This window comes from Electrophorus electricus, chromosome 7 (genome assembly GCF_041902795.1).
Source record: "Electrophorus electricus isolate QZ-2024a chromosome 7, ASM4190279v1, whole genome shotgun sequence".
Classification (NCBI taxonomy): Eukaryota; Metazoa; Chordata; class Actinopteri; order Gymnotiformes; family Gymnotidae; genus Electrophorus; species Electrophorus electricus.
The window spans coordinates 13,705,319-13,725,394 of NC_137503.1; the positions used below are offsets into that span (position 1 = coordinate 13,705,319).

Consider the following 20,076-nt stretch of genomic DNA (forward strand, 5'->3'; position numbering starts at 1 on the left):
TTGCATGCTCCAAAGCTTGTAATTCAATGCAGGAGCCCAGTGTTCTTGTAGGGCCAGCAGACAGATCAGCATGAGCCCGCAGGAGCCTCATGAGAAGCAGCAAGTATGGATATGACTCGTTAAAACCACTCCCATTCCAACACAGGCCTTCTGTCCCTTATTTTAGGGGTTGATACATATTGTGCTTTGGCCTGGATTCCTTGTACACACTTAAAAGGATTTTCAACTGCACTGAAGACTATCCTTCATCTATGTCATAGATATGGTGATTGATTCCAACTCACCCAGCTGAACACGGTGACTAAGAACAGATGCAGCTGCATGGAGAGGAAACTGAGATAAGCCTGAGAAGAACAGAAAACGTACAACAGTCCAGATACCGGCAGAGCATTCATTCCTTTCGAATATTCGTTTTGGTGTTTTTGTTGTACCTTCATTCATCATTGATTATGATACCTGCAAGCAGGCGTCCTTGAACCCGACGTACATGTTAACTACCGCACGTGAGACAATAAGCAGTAAATCTGACTGATGTGTTCGCAGCATGAATCACTGTGTACTCACTGTGGAGGGCGGAGCAGCCAGACAGAAGATGCTGACACATGCGGTCGAGTCACAGGATCCTTCACACAGCCACAGTCAGGCTGAGACCACGTCCTCCTCTGAACTGGAAAACAGACACATTAAGTCACAGTGCCATCTTCTTCACGTTCAGTCTCACTCTGGCATTATCAGCACTGTCCCAGCCTGCAGCTGTTTAAGGGCAAAGCTTGCATCTCCTATGGTCTGTCTGAGTTGAGAGGAACTGGTTTCTTTAAGAAGTACTCCTACGTAGACTGCAACACTGCCCAGGTCTGAGATGCTGATTATCACTGCTGGCAAATGCACTGTCTGGCTGGGTTCCAGCACAGGCAGCTCATTTTTACCCAGGCCTGAAGCTGATGCATATGCCTTTTGATACCTACCGAGGGCTCAAGTTCTGGAGATGGAACATGAAGAGATCCTAAATATGCAAAACAAATGTTCCAAATACAATGTTCTTATGTGGGGTGGTGGGATGAAACTTCTGGAAACCGCAATAATTCAAACCATTGTCATCTTCCCTAAGAATCACGTGCAGTTGTTTTTTTTTTCACCTTGTGGCAAAATGGTTGTATTACCTATTATTTAGTTAACACTCAGTCTGTAACTTTGCATTGGTTTTCAATAAGAATCCTCAGACAGACAGCAGGTCTTTCAGGTCTTTCTCTCAGCGGTGTGAATATTTATGGATTGAGTAGATCCTGAGAGATGGTACCTAGCACCACAGGTTCGCACACGTTAGAAAGGCAGGCCTCACTTAATCCTGTCAGGTAGTAAGTCTTTGGTCTTTTCTGGGTATTTTCCACAGCTCTTCATTATATTAAACCAAAGGTATACATATATGTTTATTAACTACCATATAGTTTACAAAACACAGTAAAATGTTCTTCAAAAACCATCCATCTAATGTATGCATCTAATTATCTGATTATTATGTGACGAATGGCAGACTGGATTAAGTAACAGATTGTTTGTCTGAGGCTAATCTGGGTATGATGGACTGAAGCTCTTTTTCAAATTGTACATGACTTTCACAGATCCCATTTTCCAATACAAGTGTCTATGTGTATGCATTTTGTCGCACAGAAGAGAAAATCATGCCAGTCTAAAGGTCAGGAGGAAAAGCAAAGAAAAGACAACATATCATGTCTTAAACTAGATACATTCTTCTGCTTGGAGAAGGGTCAAGAAAGTAGAAGGATATGTAATCTAGTGGATGGAGAATAAAAAAGAATATTGTTCTAGTTGGAGGATATAATCTTTATAGTGAATAATATGATGGCAATGAGCCATGTGCATCGTATGAGAAAATGAGAATGAAGACAGGGGACGTTCACTGCAAGCGCTCAAGAAGAAAAAAAAAAAAAAAAAAAAAAAAGGGTGTGCCTCTAAGGCAAAACAGGACACAAGCAGGCAAGGGAGCCCTCTTCTGGTCAATCTTGAAAACTACAACAAGCAATTAGAGCAGCTGCATCAAGAAACAGGCACCCCCGCAAGCACAGGGACACACAGCAGAAACAATGTAGCACAGTGCACATTAGAAAGAGCATGCTGATTGGTTCACATGTGAGTGACCCCAATACATCAAATAAATCGAGTTTGCCCGTTAGCCCCCAATTTAAAACCATCATGTGAGAAGGTTAATGGGGACGGAAGATGATTTATCCATTAGTGAACCACATACTCGTGGAAAAAAAACCTGAATTTGGTTATTATAACCAGATGAAAGCATTCATTATTTACCTTGGCAAAAATGATTATATTTTATCATTAAAAAAGATTCCATTATTAACATCGTAACAAACAAATCACCTCAGATCTTATCAGATTGGTTGTAGGACTATGGTTTCTAAAATATTATTTAAGTTAACAACAGGCTGATCTAGTAATATCCTGCTGTACGTTTGCAAAGGAAAAATCTATTCAGAAATAAAGAAATAAAGAAAACTCTGGCCTGTACGTTAAAACTAATACATTTACTTACAGACTTGTTTAATGTCTGATCTGGTATCCAGATAAAAGTATTGTTTGTTTTTAAAAAATCCAAAAATGGTTAAAAGGGTGACATCATCTTTAGTCTTCCATACAACAGAAATTAGCTTCTCCTCCCTCTTCCTCTACAGAAAGGGTCCATTGGTCAGTTGAGCCAGAGTAGACAGTGGCCTATGTGTGCCGACCATAGCACACTATAAATAGGCTTCTCTCTTTTTGTCTGTCTGTCTGTCTGTCTGTCTGTCTGTCTGTCTCTCTCTCTCTCTCTCTCACACACACACAGAGAGAGAGAGAGAGAGAGAGAGAGAGAAGAGAGAGAGAGAGAGAGAGAGAGAGAGAGAGAGAGAGAGAGAGAGAGAGAGAGACTCAGGAAGAGTTTCAGACTGATCTCTCATGAAGTAAAGGAAGGCATCAGATATCCAGTATATCAGGTCTTGTGGATGGATGGTTCTCTGCCCTGGCTAATGATGGGAATAGAGAAAATGAAGAAAAGCTTTGCTTGAAATATATAGATTCTTGTGTGTGCGTGTGTGTGTGTGTGCGCGCACGCGTGTGTGTGTGTGTATGTGTGCGTGCGTGTGTGTGCGCGCACGCGTGGGTGTGTGTGCGTGTGTGTGTGCGCGCGCATGTGTGTGCACGCGCATCTGTAAATATTTGATTTGTAATTAAAACAAAATATATTTTTTCGGTTACTGAAGTTATTGAACCCACTTTATTAAAAATATTGCAAGTTTTTTTGTTTGTGTTAGCCCCCCTTTGACCTATTATCAATAATCCACTTCTGACACACAACAGCTATTCTTTTGATATTTTTTTGAGTGGCAGGTCAACCTCAACCTTACAGTGACAATGACGTGTAAAAACCTGAGCAACACTGCTGTGTCACATGAGCACCTAAACACAACAACTATGCCACTCCCAAGTGTACCATGCTCATATGAAGGCTGTGTTGAAAATTGTCCACCACCTAAATAGCACCCAGTTATCAGTGGTGCTGCATTCGGAATCAGACCATTGATGAACAGGGCAGAAGGTGCTGTGCATACTGACAGGTGGACTACAGCATATAATTGTTCACTTATAAAATGGGCATAAACTAGAGACGTTCCTAATGAAGTACCAAATAAAAGTTTGTAGGTGTATGTATTACGTGCTGTATGCATAAACCGATTCTCTCCTCATGCACCAATGTATATGTGTAACAGCTCCACACATATGTAGAAAAGTCAAATCTCTAAAAAGTCTATTTTCTGTGTTAAAACACAAGGTTGCTTTTAATGAGATTAGATGGCTTTGTCATAACATGACATGATTGTTAAAACCTTTAAATGTTAATCATATTAAGTGTTAACCTAACGCTAAACGTTAGGTAAAAAATAAGAAAAACAATGATTAAATTGCTATAAGTAAGAAAAACAATGATTAAACAATATCAGATTAGGCATGTTTTGTTCTAAATAAGTTATCTGTGTTCTAGGGCATTGTTCTGTGTGTGTGTGTGTGTGTGTGTGTGTGTGTGTGTGTGTGTGTGTGTGTGTGTGTGTGTGTGTGTGTGTGTGTGTGTGTTTCCTTTTAGTTTATAAATCTGAACAACCCATAACCCTTCATTTCAAGTAAAATAGGAAAATATCCTTATCCAAATCTTGATTTGGGCCCAGTTCCTCATCAGTGCATACTTCATTCCTATTTTGTGAACTAGAAGATATGATGTGTAAGACTATAGCTTCTCAGTAGTGAACACAACGCACAGTCATCATATTCCTGGAAACATCGAGCCCTGTGGTGAGTTATTTATGAAATACTAAAGTCCGGGGATTTTATCAGAATCTTAATGAAAGACTTTATACTTTTTGGCAACCAACTCTTTAGAATGCATAAATACCAGTTTTGGTAAGACCAAGTTAACCTTAACTTCATATTGATAGTACTGAGGGTCTATTCACTTAACTCTGGACATGTAAAGCAAACAACATAAGAGCAAAATGCCCTAGCCCAATGGTTCCTTATGTTAGAACAGATGAAAAGGTTGTGAATGAAACAGGGAGAAAGCACATATGTGTGAGCTGCTCTGTGGAGAAAGTGAGTATGTGGGTATATGAGACCGACTCCCACTGACTGTTCCTCATTACAAATACCTTGTATGGAAATGCAGTCAAACTATCATCACTGACTATGTGAAGAAGCAGGATTTCCTCTGGCAAAACTAGATAAAATTTGCCAAGACATCAAAATATAAGACTGATAAGCAATAAATAAATTATTAACTCATTATTAACACATTAATGATAGTTTCCATTAATTACTTTAATATCTGGTGCTTTTTTCCTGAGATTATTCTAAATATTCATAACTCCATGAAATGAAACAAGGCATACATGATGCTCCATAGACTCTTTATGCCTGTTTGGAGTAGTGGTTTAGTCATGGGGGGAACAAAAAAACCCAGTATAGTTGTATTTAACAGCTAAGAGATTAGCCAGATGAAGGTCAGGAATGATAAAAATCTGCGTCATTCCAGGGAGTTGCCTCTCTCTCTCTCTCTCTCTCTCTCTCTCTCTCTCTCTCTCTCTTGCTCATTCTTTTTTGTTGTCCCACCCACACTCACCCTCTGCCTCGCTTTTCTTCACCCTCTGTCGGCTGATATTTCTCGGTGCTCTGCTTAACTGGTCAAAAGCTGTTGCTGGGCTGTATCCATCCAGAGCACCAACGACACACAGATGTGAGGTAAGTAACACTGCCACTCCGCATGCTATGTCCTTATAGTGAGCAATAATGGAAATGTCATGGCAGCAGGCTGTAAGGGACAAACAATCAATGATGCAACAGGATACCCTCTCAACAGGAGACAGTTATTTCAAAATACTGTCTAGCACATTTGAAGGAAAACTGTGTATCGGGTATTGTGCTCTCTAAACCATTGTCCCAGCTTAGGCTGAATTCCTGGAAGTTGTGAAGTGTTGTTGTTGTAGCTATTTTTTTTAAAAAGGAAAAAGGGGATCAAAAATACACAAAATGTATTTTCCTAATTACTACGTTGTATGCTATCAAAATATCACCATGCATTTAGAACGTGATGGAATCTTCTGTCATGAGACATTTTCTCCATCCACAATATTGGCGAAGCTCCGATTTTTAACAACTGTGGTTGTGAATGGTTATGCCTGTGTGTGTCTATGTCCAGGATGCCTCTTGGAGGAGGAAACAGGTGTGGCTGCTGCCAGAAGACCGTGTACTTTGCAGAGGAAGTCCAGTGTGAGGGGAAGTTTTTCCACAAATCCTGCTTTCTCTGCAGTGAGTGTCCAGCTAGCCTCTCTATCTCTGTACAAAGTCATTTGTACCATTTCACTTTCATGGTCCGTGGCTCGCTCATCTCTTTCAGATCTATTCTGAAAGTGCTCACTTCAGAGGCGTCCCAGTCGGGATCACATGCCTTGGGTTCTTAGCTTATGTGTCTAGAAAGCAACCGTCCCACTTTAACAAGTGTTTCCATATTAGGAAGTTGGTACATGAACGTCATGCTGCCCTTGTCTGCCTTATATGGGGCTCCAGTGCGTTTCTGCCTGACACTTAGCGCAACCAATGGCAGTGTGTTTGTGCAATTGTGTAGCTGAACTCTCACATCCACAAATTAGAAGAAGTGTGTCAGTGATATGAGAGAGGTGTTGCTGAACTGATGATACTGATTCTTTTCTTGAGCCAAAGTAGCTTTTGTCAACTGTTTTTTAATGAGCAGAGAATTATCTGATCATCTGATCAGATGAGGAAAACATATGGTTTATGTGTAGGCAAGAGACTGTAAATGAAAAATGATGAATGTGGTAGTGCACACTGAGACAGAGCTCATCTCTAATAGCACAGTGATTACCGATGATTCCTTAAACCTTTCTTCAGGGTGTAAGCAAACCTCCACCACAGGGCTGAGAAACTTCTAGATAATTCACAGATAGTGGAAACATTAAGGGATGATCAAGATTAAGATCAAGGATGGTTAAAACAATATCCAGGATAGAGCAAGATTAGGCATTTGTATAGATAGTGGCACAATCATCTTATAGAAAGCAGGATCTTGAAATCTAATCTTGATCAAAAAGTAATTTATGTGAATATAGGCTATCTAACCCTAGACTAAACACTGCTCTCTGAATCACCCAATAAATCCTGTAGAAGTCTCAGCAGACTGTAAATAATAGGTAGTCGTGGTTTCCCTGTTTTCTTCACAGTGGTGTGCAAAAAGAATTTGGACAGCACTACAGTAGCTGTCCACGTGGATGAGATCTACTGCAAGTCCTGCTATGGCAAGAAATATGGCCCAAAAGGCTATGGTTATGGCGGCGGGGCGGGAACCTTGAGCATGGATACAGGCGAAGCCCTGGGAATCCAACCAGCAGAGTAAGTGGAGGAATTTCTTACTGCACTTCAGAAATTCTGCTTTGTGGAAGAGAGCTGAGTTTAAATGGAAGCCTGAGGGAATGGAAGGAATGTACACAAGAGGAAAGTTAAGAATGGGAAATGGTGTCAGAGTATTGAATCCGTTCAAGTCAACATGGTCGTCTCAGTATTGCTGTTGACTTTCGGTCTTTGGTCTGTGTTGAATGTTGCTGGCTGAATATGTTTCTGACACAGGCAGGAGGCACATCATCCTACCAATAACCCCAATCCCTCCAAGTACGCACAGAGGTTTGGCAGCTCGGAATCATGCCCTCGCTGTGGCAAAGCAGTTTATGCAGCAGAGAAAGTGGTGGGAGCTGGTAATGTGAGTGATCTCTTTCCCTGAGCTTCTACAGGCTCTGTCAAAGAAGCCTCTTTGAGTGTCCAGATGCTGCACAACAGAGGTCTTTAATCTGGATCTCAAATCCAATTTCTGACACACGATGTTGTAAATACTGGTCATTAATTGAACATTTAATGTAACAGGCCACTTTTTTGTCACAGTTGACTGTGGGGAGGGTGAGAAATCTGTATTATTGGGACTTCCAGGTGTGTGATTGGTGCTCTATGATATATAGTATCTGTAATTACAAAATCCAGGAGCAGACTTTGGATTCGTGGCCTGAAGTTAAAGACTCCTTCTCTTAAACATTTAACATCCCCCCCCCCCCTCTCTCTCTCTCTCTCTCTCTCTCAATCTTACACTATCACCCACACTTTACTAACAACAACAGTAATCTGCTGTAGTCTACAATTCAGCAAAAGAGGAAAAGGCATCACAGAGTAGAAAACTGCCTGGCATTCAGAAGGACATTTCAACAAGTCTTTGTCTTTTTTTTTGTGTGTGTGTGTGTGTGTGTGTGTGTGTGTGTGTGTGTGTGTGTGTGTGTGTGTGTGTGTGTGTGTGTGTGTGTGTGTGTGTGCCTGTGTGTTCGTTCCTTAGTCGTGGCATAAGAGTTGCTTCCGTTGTGCTAAGTGCGGCAAGAGCCTGGAGTCCACCACCCTAGCTGATAAGGATGGCGAGATCTACTGCAAAGGTCAGTGCATGACCTTACTTCACATACAGTGGGTCACCTCATCAGAATACACTCATCCATATATCATTACAGCTGTACTGGCTCATTCATTCTACTCATACAATTTAATATTGTACAATACTGACACTTTGAAATTGACTGTTAAATTGAATACTATAGACCTTAAAAGATTAAATGAGTTCCTGTAGTGTATAACTCACTCATTTGCTTTGGATTCACAGGGTGCTATGCAAAGAACTTTGGGCCAAAGGGATTTGGGTTTGGCCAGGGTGCAGGGGCTTTAGCCCATGCCCAGTAGAACAGCGGAGCAGAAGGCCCAAGAGTGCCTTACCTCTTTGTCCCGAAGTCTGTATATTTCACGCACCACAAAGTCTTACATGCATGCATTTTACACACTCTCACACACACATGAAAAATGCTTTTAAATGTTTGAACTCTTAAAAGATTGAAAGAACAGAATTTAACATGAGTCACAATCCCAGCGCAGTTTTGCAGCACCTTTAAAAGTGACATTTACTAAATAGATTGTTCTCATAATCTTTTGTATTACTCTACTGGGGTTTAAATTGCTTACAAACATGATGGACTGACTTTCTCTTAAAAACTGCTAGAAAACATAATTTATTACATGAAGGAAATAAAGTATCACTTTTTTGTTCCATATAAACAGCACTGAGTCATGCTCTTGGTATTGATCTGAAGCACAGTATACATGAAGCACTGTCTACAAGATGAGCACAGAATTTGCATTTAACATTTTATTTGCCACATTCTAATATTTGTTGCATAAATCAAACTAAAAGAAACATTTTACATCACTAATTCTTTAAAAACCTGAACATTTTTTAGAGCGCCATAGCCATTGCCATTTGAGAATTGAAAAACATTGAACTTGTCACCCATACAAATAGATGACTCATTTGTTGACTTCTGACCTCATTAAGACATCAAAATGCAGTGAGTGTTGTTGAGCAACAATGGGTGTTTATGTCCTTGAGCCTGACACAGGCCTTGTGATAGATATGGCCCCATGATGACAGAATCACACAGCTGGGTGACGGAACTATAGGTTGAGCAGAATAGGCTGAGGGAAGGCCTTGGCTCTCTGGAGAGGGACAATACATGGTGCCTGAAAAGAATTGATACGTGCTTTGCCACTAGATGGCAGTACATCAAACTGTATTTTTTTAATGTTAGGTCAGGATGAAGGGCCATCACTGACTACACTGCAGATGGGTGTAGATTTTTTTAAGAAAAAAGGAGCAACAAGCAATTTTTTTAATTATTCTTTTTCTCATTATGAAGCAATTATACTGAAACTTTTTTCAGATATTCTGTACATAATTAATTTTAAACATGGCTGCATCCATGTGGGGAACCACAATATGGTTCATTTGAGGACTCAACAGCAATTTGATTTTTCATCTCGTGCAACGCGAGGAGGCAGACCAGGATGCGGGGACGAATCGTGTAAAATACAATGACACGTTTATTGCAACACAAAACAAGGACGACTACGTAGTTTGCAGGCTAACAGGGTTCAAACATCGACAACATGCACACTTAAACACGAGAATTATATACATGCACACTAACGATACACAACGAGGAGCAGACGTGAAACACAGGGAGGGCGTGGCCATACGGACGAACGAACACACACACACACACACACACACACACACACACAGGGAGACGTTTGGGAGGAGGGGCTGTACCGTGACATCATGTGAGTTGCACTTTATAAAAATAATAAATAATCTCTTTCTCAAATATTGTCGGCTACTTTTTGATGGTAAAAATGAATCATTGTTCCTTTAATTATCTACACCCATCTGTGATAGTCAATGGTGGCTGTTCATAGTTTGAATAAAACAATGCTGACAAGAAGATGAATTATTCTATTCCTTGTAACTGACTATTAATTAGCTTTGCAGCTTTGAAATAGTTTGGCCTGGAGAGTGTTCGTTCAAGTCGAAAATAAAATAAATGAATAGTTTGGAAATAGTGATTAATTGAAACGTAGCCATAATCATGAAACAATGATTTCCAGTGCTAGTAGTTTGTTGGCTCAACTCCAAAGCTTAGGATGTTAATCCGAAATGCCAATATACAAGAGGGGACAATTAGCTGTCTAAAAGCCTAAAGTTAACAAGAAAGCCATTTATAACTGGATAATACACAGTCAAATGTGCTAGATTTGCTTTAAAAGGGCATTAACCAGCACTTAATTCTAGCAATTAGCTAAAGCCAGCAGAAATTCGCAATCACATAATAAGTGTCTAAAAAGTGAAGTGAGATAGTCTTCTGCCAGTGTTCCAGAGTGCAGGTCCAGTAGAGATCAAGCCTTAAGCCTAAAGATGTTAGACGGGCATAAGCGTCAACAAGCCACAGGTAAGACTTTTCCAGTGAACACAACAGGTGCTCCCCACAAGTGTGGAAGGGCTTCTCAATCTTTCTTTGGCTGGTGTAAGCCTCTGGCCTGGTTAATGGAGATAATGCAGGCATCTGAGTCATATTACCTGCTCATATCCCAGCCAAGATCAGTGCCCATGTCCCCAGAGTGCAGTCGCCCAGGAATGTCAGGAACTAATAATCACCCAGATAAACCCCAATTTATAGTGCAGGAAACAATACCTCCACACACAAGCACATACATGTTGGCAGAACACCATACTGCTACCACTGATGTGCAAGAGTATTGCTGTATTGTGGGTAATAGTGAAAAGAATATTTACAAGCAAATAAACATGCCAGGCTTCTATGTTTGATGGTTTTCTACATGCTAGATAGTAACTGAAGTGCAGTGATAGATATCAATAGACAAACAAGTGGCAGTATCCCCTTGCACGCTGCTCTATGTTAAGCAGTAGTAGTGTATGGGCCATATTATATTCCTGTCTACAGTTAATACATAATCTGATTGTGTGGGAGAGGCGTGGGGGTGATTACCCATAACTTCTTAGGCATCTCTGTGGGTAGTCACAACCCTCCAGCATAGCCTTGACAATCTAGCCATCTAGAGCACTCACACACACAAACGTCTCTAAGAGACAAAAGATCTGGAAGATGAAACATTACCCCTTATATAGAATGAGTTATAGCTGTTTATGTCTTAAGAGGAACAGGCTAGACAGGGGAAATAAGGAACCATGCCTGTAAATGTTCCTGATCATCTCATTTCTGTGGTCAAAAGATTTGTTGGTTTTCAATCTTCCAAAGCATTAGCTTTGGACATGGCAAGCATTTGGGTAATCTAGATTGCATGAAAGCCATCTAGACTGTGTGAAAGCTAGCTAGCATTAATTATAGAAAATTATACTTTGCCTGTAGCTGTAAAGTAACAGCTGTTTGTCAAACTGTTCAGAGACTTCAGCGACCATAGTAATTGGTTTTTGTAGACAGACTGGTTAAGATACACCTTAAATAAATCTTGACTGCTTCCATTTAAATTAAATATAAAAGGCAATAGGTTACTTCTTGGTCTAACCTTCAGTACTTCTAATAATATGGAAATTCTATGCAGTGTAACTGTTAGGTCCTTTAATGTTATTGCTTCTTGTTTGGTAATTATCAGATTTGAACAAATTAGGCAAAATAGAAGACTAAGTTGAGGAGGCCGAAATGATAGCGTGTGTGTGTGTGTGTGTGTGTGTGTGTGTGTGTGTGTGTGTGTGTGTGTGTGTGTGTGTGTGTGTGTGTGTGTGTGGTGGGGTGAGCACCACCCATGATGGATAAGAGTTTGTGTTTGTGTGTGTGTCTATTAATATCACCCAGTTACAAGCAAGGGGAGTACAATAAGAGGCTGCTTTGAAAGAAAGAGACATTGTTCCAGAGCATCATTCTGAGGTGGAGTCCACTGACCCAGCTCTACTCTCAGAGGTAAGACTGTGCTTTCACATCTTTAACACCTCCTTCCAGCTTCTCCTCCTACTTAGAGATTGTTATGCGCTCTCTCTCTTTCACACTGAATTCCTCTCTCTATAGTTCTCTTCTTTATCATCGTTTTCCAGCAGTACTAGCTACGGTTCAGTCTGGAAGATATATACCTATCATTTGGTTAATACATGTCAATTATTGGATTTTACTTTAAATGTTTAATTAACCGATTGAAAATTGTTTTGGAAATTAGAATAAGGACATTTTTCATTCTAATGTGAAATGCAGTATTACAGTCAGATACTCTCAATCACTCTACAGGCACTGAGATTTTGGAGAAATATCATCGGGATTATTTGTGGTAATATATTTATCATATTAATTCCACTTTTAGAGCAGATATTTAAAGCTACTCTTAAAGTCACGGAAGGTCTGCAGATCTTTAATGCAGGCCTATTTAGGCCTAATGCAAGTCTATTTGTGGCCGAGCACTTGGGGGAAATGGGCAGGAGAAAGCCGGATTGTTATCTGTCTGAAATAGCTGGCATGCCTTTATCCCCCTAATACTGTGTCGCCTGACGCTTTCTTTTTAGGAGATTAACTTCTGCAGTGGGTGGGAGCATGGGAGGATGGGTGTGGCCAGTGTCATTACATCAAAGTGGTCCACGTATTTGATTATGGTGTATCCCACTGGAGTGATAATGTAAAACAGTGAGACCCAGTGAGATAGAAAACAGGCCTACTGGAAAGGCTTTGTGGAACATAGATATTAACTTGAAATTCAGTTTATTCCTTTATAATTGGTGTAAAATTGAATTTATAGACTGAAAACCTAGAAACACATTTCAGTCTTACAGCAAGTTTGTTATTCCTTTTTAATGAATTGACTGATGACTTCAAAACACCACTTCAAATTCAACATTTCCTCAATTTCCAACAATAGACACTTTTAGATTACTCAATATATTGCCATTTACATTAACAGGTAAGTTTTAAGTCCTAAACTTATATACAGAATAGCAAAAATTCTTATTATTTTAAATTATAAGACAAATGCTTGGAATTAAATCTTAACTTGCGAAATATTTGTGCGAGGGAGTTGTGTTAACTTATTGCCTTATTCTGGAAATGGCAGCATCTGAAATATGAGCTCTTTAATAAGTGTGCATGTCTAAGGCAGCTCCCCAAGGACCAACTTCAGTGACCAAAGCCTTTATTTTTGTCCTATAGGTTGATTCCACATTGTAACAATGCCAGAGTGAGTAGATTCTGTTGTTTTCCATCTCCTCTTTATCATGACAGATGGGATGTATTCTTAGAATAGCTGGCTGTGTCTGCTAACTGCTGTAACCAGATTAACAAATAATTGTAATTCTATTGCATTTTCTGTGACCAATGTAATAATATTAACATATACATTCTCTCTGGAATAAGATTAAATTAGTTAAAATATTACTACTGACTCAAAAAATAAAAAACCTACTTTTATCTTGACACTAATCATTTATATCTTTTCTGTTTTCAGCCTAGAGGTAAGTAATAATATGTTTTGGTCAATGCTGCATACATTCTTATGAAATACACTTAAATAAATAAAATTTATAAATGTTTCACCTCTTTTTTTGGATATCATTTTATGTGGGCTATATTTTAGTCAGTCTTGGGTGAATACAAATTTGATCATTTGTTTAGTGGACTTTCAGGCACTAAAAAGAGTGCACTGTCCCACTTAAATTTGAAGCAAATGATTTGCATAAGTGATAGATATGAGTCTGGACAGCACTACCTAAACTGAACATTCTGAACAGGGCTCAAGAAGACTTTTGGCACATAGTTCTCACTTGGGAATCACAGCAAGCTAGGGCTACACAATATGTCATTTGTTAATCTTTATTGCAATATTGGCAGTTTTTTCACTGAATGCTGTGAGCCATGTGACTGATATCATGTAGCAGTGTCCTGTGAGTGTTTTGGTGTTCACACGATTCACAGTATTCACATGATCCAAATAAACAAATGCAATATATTTTGGTCAAGTATTTAAGCCTTCAGGTTTTTAACTATGTCACATCAAGGTATGACCAGTATGTTTTAATATGTTACAGGCATATCATATTTAATATCATCACAGTATAATTGTCAATAACATGCAACCTTAACTAAAGCCACTTCACAGAGTTTTAGGAAATGTATTTTAATATGAGCAGAAATATTTTGGCACATCAGGTTGACATTTTCCAGTCACTTTATCATCTCATTCTGTTGTTCATTTTCACAACCCTAAGCTCAAATTTATATCACAATTGTTTACTATTCACTAGAAAAAGTCCAAGATTTCAGCCTCCCGTAAGCTGATGCTAAAGGTATGTAGATGCAATAACCGTTTTAATGATCCACACCACACAGACACTCCTCTTTAGGAAAGCATCAATTGAGTAGAAAAGACAAATATGAACCCATCTATATAAACAGCACTCACCGACACACTGATATTCAAAAGTACATCAGCTAAGTGAATTGTATTTCCATGCGTGCATGCTGGCAGAGTATGATGGTGGCTAAAGCTAAAGAGATGCTGGAACAGGAGTTGATGGACAAGGAGGAAGAGAAGGAGAGGTATCTGGCAGAGAAGGCCCCTCCTGTTCAGACCAGCCGCCTGTCCTTTGACGAGCTGCAGGTAAACCCATGCTCGACACACGTGCACACACGTGTATGCGAGCACCCAAGCTCACAGGATCAAGATGTGTGAGGGTTTTTCTACCCATCCCTCTTAGGAACTGTGTCGGGAGCTACATGCCAAGATAGACATGGTGGATGAGGAGCGCTATGACATCGAGGCCAAAGTACTGCACAACACCAGAGAGGTCTGAACCCTCAGGCATGCCTGTTCTACAGATTGAACCCTGACGTGTGCCTGTTGTACTGAACTCTCACTAGCAACTGTACAGACTGAACCCTCACATGTATGTCTGTTGTACAGACCAATCCTCATGCATGTCTGTTGTACAGACCGAACCCTCACGCACGCCTATGGTACAAACATGTTGACTAACTCAGCAGCTACCACCATAACTACATGATTCTTGTTGTAAGTTGCAGGGTTTTCTTCTATGCAGATTAAAGATCTGAACATAAAGGTGTTGGACCTGAGGGGGAAGTTCAAGCGCCCCAACCTGAGGAGGGTGAGGGTGTCAGCCGACGCCATCTTGCGCTCTCTTTTGGGCTCCAAACACAAGGTGTCTCTGGACTTGAGAGCAAACCTCAAATCAGTCAAGAAAGAGGACACAGAGAAGGTGGGGCATATGTCTATGGTATAGTCTGCATGTTGGCGCAAAGATGTTTTAATAAGACTTAGGAGAGAGCACAGATGCACTCATTATGCATGCTCTGATATGGTCCTAAGGTCGATGTGTTTGTTCTGCAGGAAAAGACAGTGGAGGTTAGCGACTGGAGGAAAAATGTAGAGGCAATGTCTGGAATGGAAGGGCGTAAGAAGATGTTTGATGCTGCCAAGGGATCTGTGCAGTGAACGTGTGAGTGAGCTCCACAATACTGACCAGAGCTCCACAACCACCACAAGTAATGACTCACTAACACTCAAAACAGTGTGATACCAGTCATAGGACAGGGCACAGGGTTGGCCGAGCCAGACCTTTCACTAAAGTGAGTGAATCACAGCAAGAAGGAGCATTAAAAACTACTGGAAATTCCATGGGCACATACAGGCTACACCTGCTAAGAACATATAAACAGGAAGCAGATTCGGAAAAGCTGAAGCTAATCACCACAATGCATGTTAGGGGGGATATTATAGCTTCTAAATGCCTAATAAATAGATAATAGTAGTGGTACCGGCTCAGCAGCTGTGTTTGAATGCAACCAAGAATTGTGTTTGTTAGAAATTCTAAGTCTATGCGGTTACATCCAGGTCAATAACTACAGACATGCCACCATATATACATATATTAATGCATGTACATTACATCGTGAATCCTGTGCTAACTATTCTAAGGTTCATTCACATGTTTGTTGCTAACATAACGATAGTATGCTGTATAATGAATGATGCAATTTTCTTTTAACAGGTCATCTGCATGAACTAAGACTCAGGTGGGGGCAAAGCTGATGTCTGTTCATTCAAGCCAGTTGACAGATCATGCAAATTAGTAGAATTTTTATGCAGTACATGATTCTAAAATTAATATACATGTATTTCCAGCATCTATGAAGTCAGTATGTGAGTTGCTCAAAGTATTTGAAGTTCCTCCAGCTGTGTAGAGAGCTCATTGCGGTGTTTCACATAGACTAACCTGTCTGTCTGGTCTAACGGGACTTGGGACTCTCTGAACAAAATGAGACTGACGCAAATGTATATGTAAAAACCTTCAATTTAATTAGTTTTGACAAGGAAATATTACCACTGGTTTGTCAATCCATTTACAATATGTTTGACTGTGACCTCTTCAATAAAATATTTTCTATGAAATATTACCTTTTTTTCTTGAAAACCACTTTATATATTGTGTTATTTTATAAGAATAAAGACACACTCTCTGATAGTAGAAGAATAAACTCCAGATACATGACTGAACAAAGCTGACTGAATAGGAATCAGGATAAGGTTTATCCCTTCAAATGTATCTTACAATATTTGTTATATTATACAATAACATAATTGGTTGTTTTATAGCACCTTAGTCAGTAAACACAAAAATTGTACTTTTGAGCTTGATTTGCTTTATCCATATTATCATTATGTTTACAAAATACAAAGTATGACATATTATTATAATATGGGATGGAATGGTTTCTTTAATTTGTTAAAACATCTGATAAGTTGGTTCTGTGCTGTGTTGATACTCTTTCAGAATATTCCAGAATTTGTCTATCCTGATATGGTAAGAATAGATGTGCTGCTCACTCGGCGTGACAGGGCAACTGCTGATAAGCACCTCATTGATAAGTAGAAGACCCCACTTATCATTGTTTCCACTGCAACTGTTGACTTAGTCACCAGAGAGGTGGTGCAGACTTACAGAAACAAGCCACTGTGCTTAGATCAGTGCTCTACCAGCTCTGAAGTGCTTTAATAAATATTTATCCTGCACTAATAGAGTGCACATCTTAACCAGTGAGTCTACAATCACTGAGCCTATCTTTCAAATGCTATTTGTAGTTTTACAGGGAATTAGGTCGTCCCACATAATTTTTTTCTAACAGTATTCACTTGACTCAGGAGATTAATGGCAAGCTCCTATGTTGTTACCGTGGTGAGATGCAAGGTGGCAGTGTTTGCATGCAGTTTAAGCTCTTTAAGCTCCTAATGAGAGCATCAGACTTGTCTGGACACACCTTTCTCTCCATTAGACACAAAATAGCACAGTGGTAGCAGAGATTTTGTTTCTGATCTCAGTACATAACAGATTATTATTGAAAACATTATACATTGTCTTACAGCATGGAACTGTTCCATCCGAAACTGTTGCAATAAAAGAGGGTGTAAATTTTGATGACAGTCATTTTAAGACTTTAATTAAATTTTTTTTTTTTTTTTTTTTTTAAGATTTCAGGTGTCACTCAGATTGGTTCCATGTCATTACAAATGCAGAGTCTTTACTCATTTGTAATAATTAGTGTGAAGAAAAGAAAAGATTGCATTTACATTTTAAAATAAGCTAATAGAAATCTCAATTTTATATCACAAAACATATGCATGTACTATGCTAACAGCAATAGTTAAAGTCATCATGATTAATTACAACTACAAAACAGCAGATCATCATTTATTGACCATTAATATAACAATTGCCTTATTTAAATCTCGTCTGTGGGAATTGTGGGAACAGTTCATTGTTGTAGACTACTCAAAACTGACTTAGAAGAACATGTAGGGAAAGGTCTTTTCATTACATTTCTTACAATGGTAATCATCTAGGGCAGGTAATAAAATATTTTACCTGCCTTACTAGTCCAAAAAGACATGTTAGTGTGAGTAAAAAGTAATCTAAATATTGAATTAAATAATGCTGACTGCTAAATTAAAAAGAATATTGGAAACATAATAAAAAAGTGTAATTAATTTAAATTCCAATAAAGACCTTTTAGTTTTTCATGATGTCATGGCTATCTCCCAGTGGGCATAAAGACTTATGTTAGTCAAATGTTAATAGCTGGTATATTTGATTTTGCATTAAAAATGTTTGTGTTATTTATAAAAATAGTTTCATGCTGTTTACCCAGGGCAGTAAGTATTTATGGTAAATTTTCACCATTCTTAAGAAGCTTATGCTTCTTTTCTTTATTTCCTGTCAAATCAATCCAGACAGCTTCATTTATGTTGAGGGCAGGGGCTCAGGGGCCCTTAATAGATGAGGGTCTTTAAGTGTTATTAAATGTGTTTGAAGCCATTGTTGCACAGTAAGAGTAAGTTTGTGAGTAAGTTTGTGAGTCAAAAGAGCACCACTGCAATTGCATCAGGCAGAAAAAAAGATACATCAAGCCTACCTGCACTTACTGTTGAAAAATGTGAAAACTCTCTTGCTACTCTTATTTTATGCATGAATGTTTTATAGTAGTAATTATCTATTGATGCATTTATTTATATGTTATATATTGTTTTACATGAAAGTATAAACTTATTGCCATTATAAATAGCTTATAATTTCCTGGGTGCCAAATATGTTTGCATTCTACTGTTTCTTAAATACAACACAATAGGCTTCTACAAGGGTCAGTTTTAGACCAATTTATTATAATGATACAATAATTAATATTATCTTAATTTTGCATTGTGTTAAAGACATATATGCTACTAAAATGACACACCACTTTGGGCAATATACATAATTTAGAGTAGAAAATATCTATAAATGGAAGCATCTCAGCTGCTGACAGGAAGAGACTTAACAAGCTGGTTAAGATGGTTAGCTCTGTCCTGGGAAGCCCCCTTGATCCACTGGAGGTGGTCGGACATATAATAATGATGGGTAAGATATCATCCATGATGTCTCACTCAATGCAGGACACTGAGTTCACTAGGCAGCTCCTTAAGTGACAGGCTGATTCACCGCAGGTTCTTCCTTCTCGTTATTGTCAGACTTTTTAACAAGACTAGTCTATGTAAGACCACACTCACCAAAACTCAAAATCCAGTTACCTATGCATAATTTGAATGGTCTTGTGTGCAACTATTGCCTTATGTATATACCAAACTGTGCAATAGTGTGTTTTTATTACCTTTTCTACTCTATTTTAATTTTAATATTTATAAATATTATTTTTATTATGAATAATTTTAATTTTATGTTATGTATATAAATCATCAATTAAATATGATCTCATTTATTATTCATGTAAAGCTGTGCTGAATCAAAATTTCATATTTTGAAAAAATATATTTAAAAAAAAAGATATTGCTGTTGTTAATGTTATTGTAACTGACTATCCTCAAACTTATATTTCAATCTACCTCTTGTTTTCACCAGTGTTAGCATGTTGTCAGTATTGCAGCTATGGTAGCAAAACTGTCAGTTCCAGAAAATATGATATATGTGACAGTGATAATGCAGTGTTGGTTAAGTTTAGCTGGAATCTGCTTGCGTATTTCAAGTTGTGTAAACAGCCAGAGGGGAAGGGAGTACTAATAGACAAATGAACTGACAGCTTTACAGCATGACAGTATTTATCTTTAAGAAGACATCTTTTAAAAAAAGTAAAATTTTGAACACTGGACAGTTTTTGTAGCCATGCTGCTAATATTTACACCTTTGCTAAAACCAGTAGGCATTTTTCTGCACTTAATGAATTCCATATTTGACAACAGTGGCTATTGGCAGCAGAGTCACCCCTGGATCTCCCAGCGCAACACTGCATGAAACCACCCAAAAGGGTGGGTCAACTCACACCCAACTGGCTCAGACTACTGATGAACAGGCTAAAATCAACATTTCTTTGTCAAAAGTTCACTCTATCCATTGCTATTATAAATAAAATTCATTTAAAATGGAATTATTATTAAGTTAATTAAAATGCCTGCAATGCATTTGGAATTCAGACTTTGAATTGTGCATTAAAGATGTTGTGTGGAATCAACTGACAAAAGCAAGATAGCAAAATGCGAAACTGTAGCTCAGTGTGACGGCAGCAAGGAGGGACTGAG

At 38.8% G+C, this 20,076-nt stretch overlaps 2 protein-coding genes and 1 long non-coding RNA gene across 3 annotated transcripts; 2 read left to right on the top strand and 1 right to left on the bottom strand.

The window, feature by feature from the left end:
• Window positions 1-284: 284 nt before the first annotated feature.
• On the bottom strand, window positions 285-5,305 carry LOC145658676 (uncharacterized). Its single transcript, XR_014124386.1, has 3 exons — window positions 5,180-5,305; window positions 565-667; window positions 285-344 (listed from the first exon to the last, which is right to left on the bottom strand). It is a non-coding gene; the product is annotated as an uncharacterized LOC145658676 (long non-coding RNA).
• Window positions 5,159-8,706, top strand: csrp1b (cysteine and glycine-rich protein 1b). The gene is made up of 6 exons (XM_027000590.3): window positions 5,159-5,298; window positions 5,756-5,865; window positions 6,795-6,963; window positions 7,198-7,327; window positions 7,946-8,039; window positions 8,261-8,706. Exons 2-6 carry the CDS (start codon window positions 5,757-5,759, stop codon window positions 8,335-8,337), a joined length of 579 nt encoding a protein of 192 aa, XP_026856391.2. The 5' UTR covers window positions 5,159-5,298; window position 5,756; the 3' UTR covers window positions 8,338-8,706.
• Window positions 8,707-11,802: 3,096 nt separating this feature from the next.
• tnni1b (troponin I type 1b (skeletal, slow)) lies at window positions 11,803-16,404 on the top strand. The gene is made up of 9 exons (XM_081716969.1): window positions 11,803-11,921; window positions 13,149-13,176; window positions 13,444-13,879; window positions 14,240-14,281; window positions 14,464-14,595; window positions 14,693-14,782; window positions 15,035-15,211; window positions 15,343-15,451; window positions 16,004-16,404. Exons 4-8 carry the CDS (start codon window positions 14,273-14,275, stop codon window positions 15,445-15,447), a joined length of 513 nt encoding a protein of 170 aa, XP_081573095.1. The 5' UTR covers window positions 11,803-11,921; window positions 13,149-13,176; window positions 13,444-13,879; window positions 14,240-14,272; the 3' UTR covers window positions 15,448-15,451; window positions 16,004-16,404.
• Window positions 16,405-20,076: the final 3,672 nt, after the last annotated feature.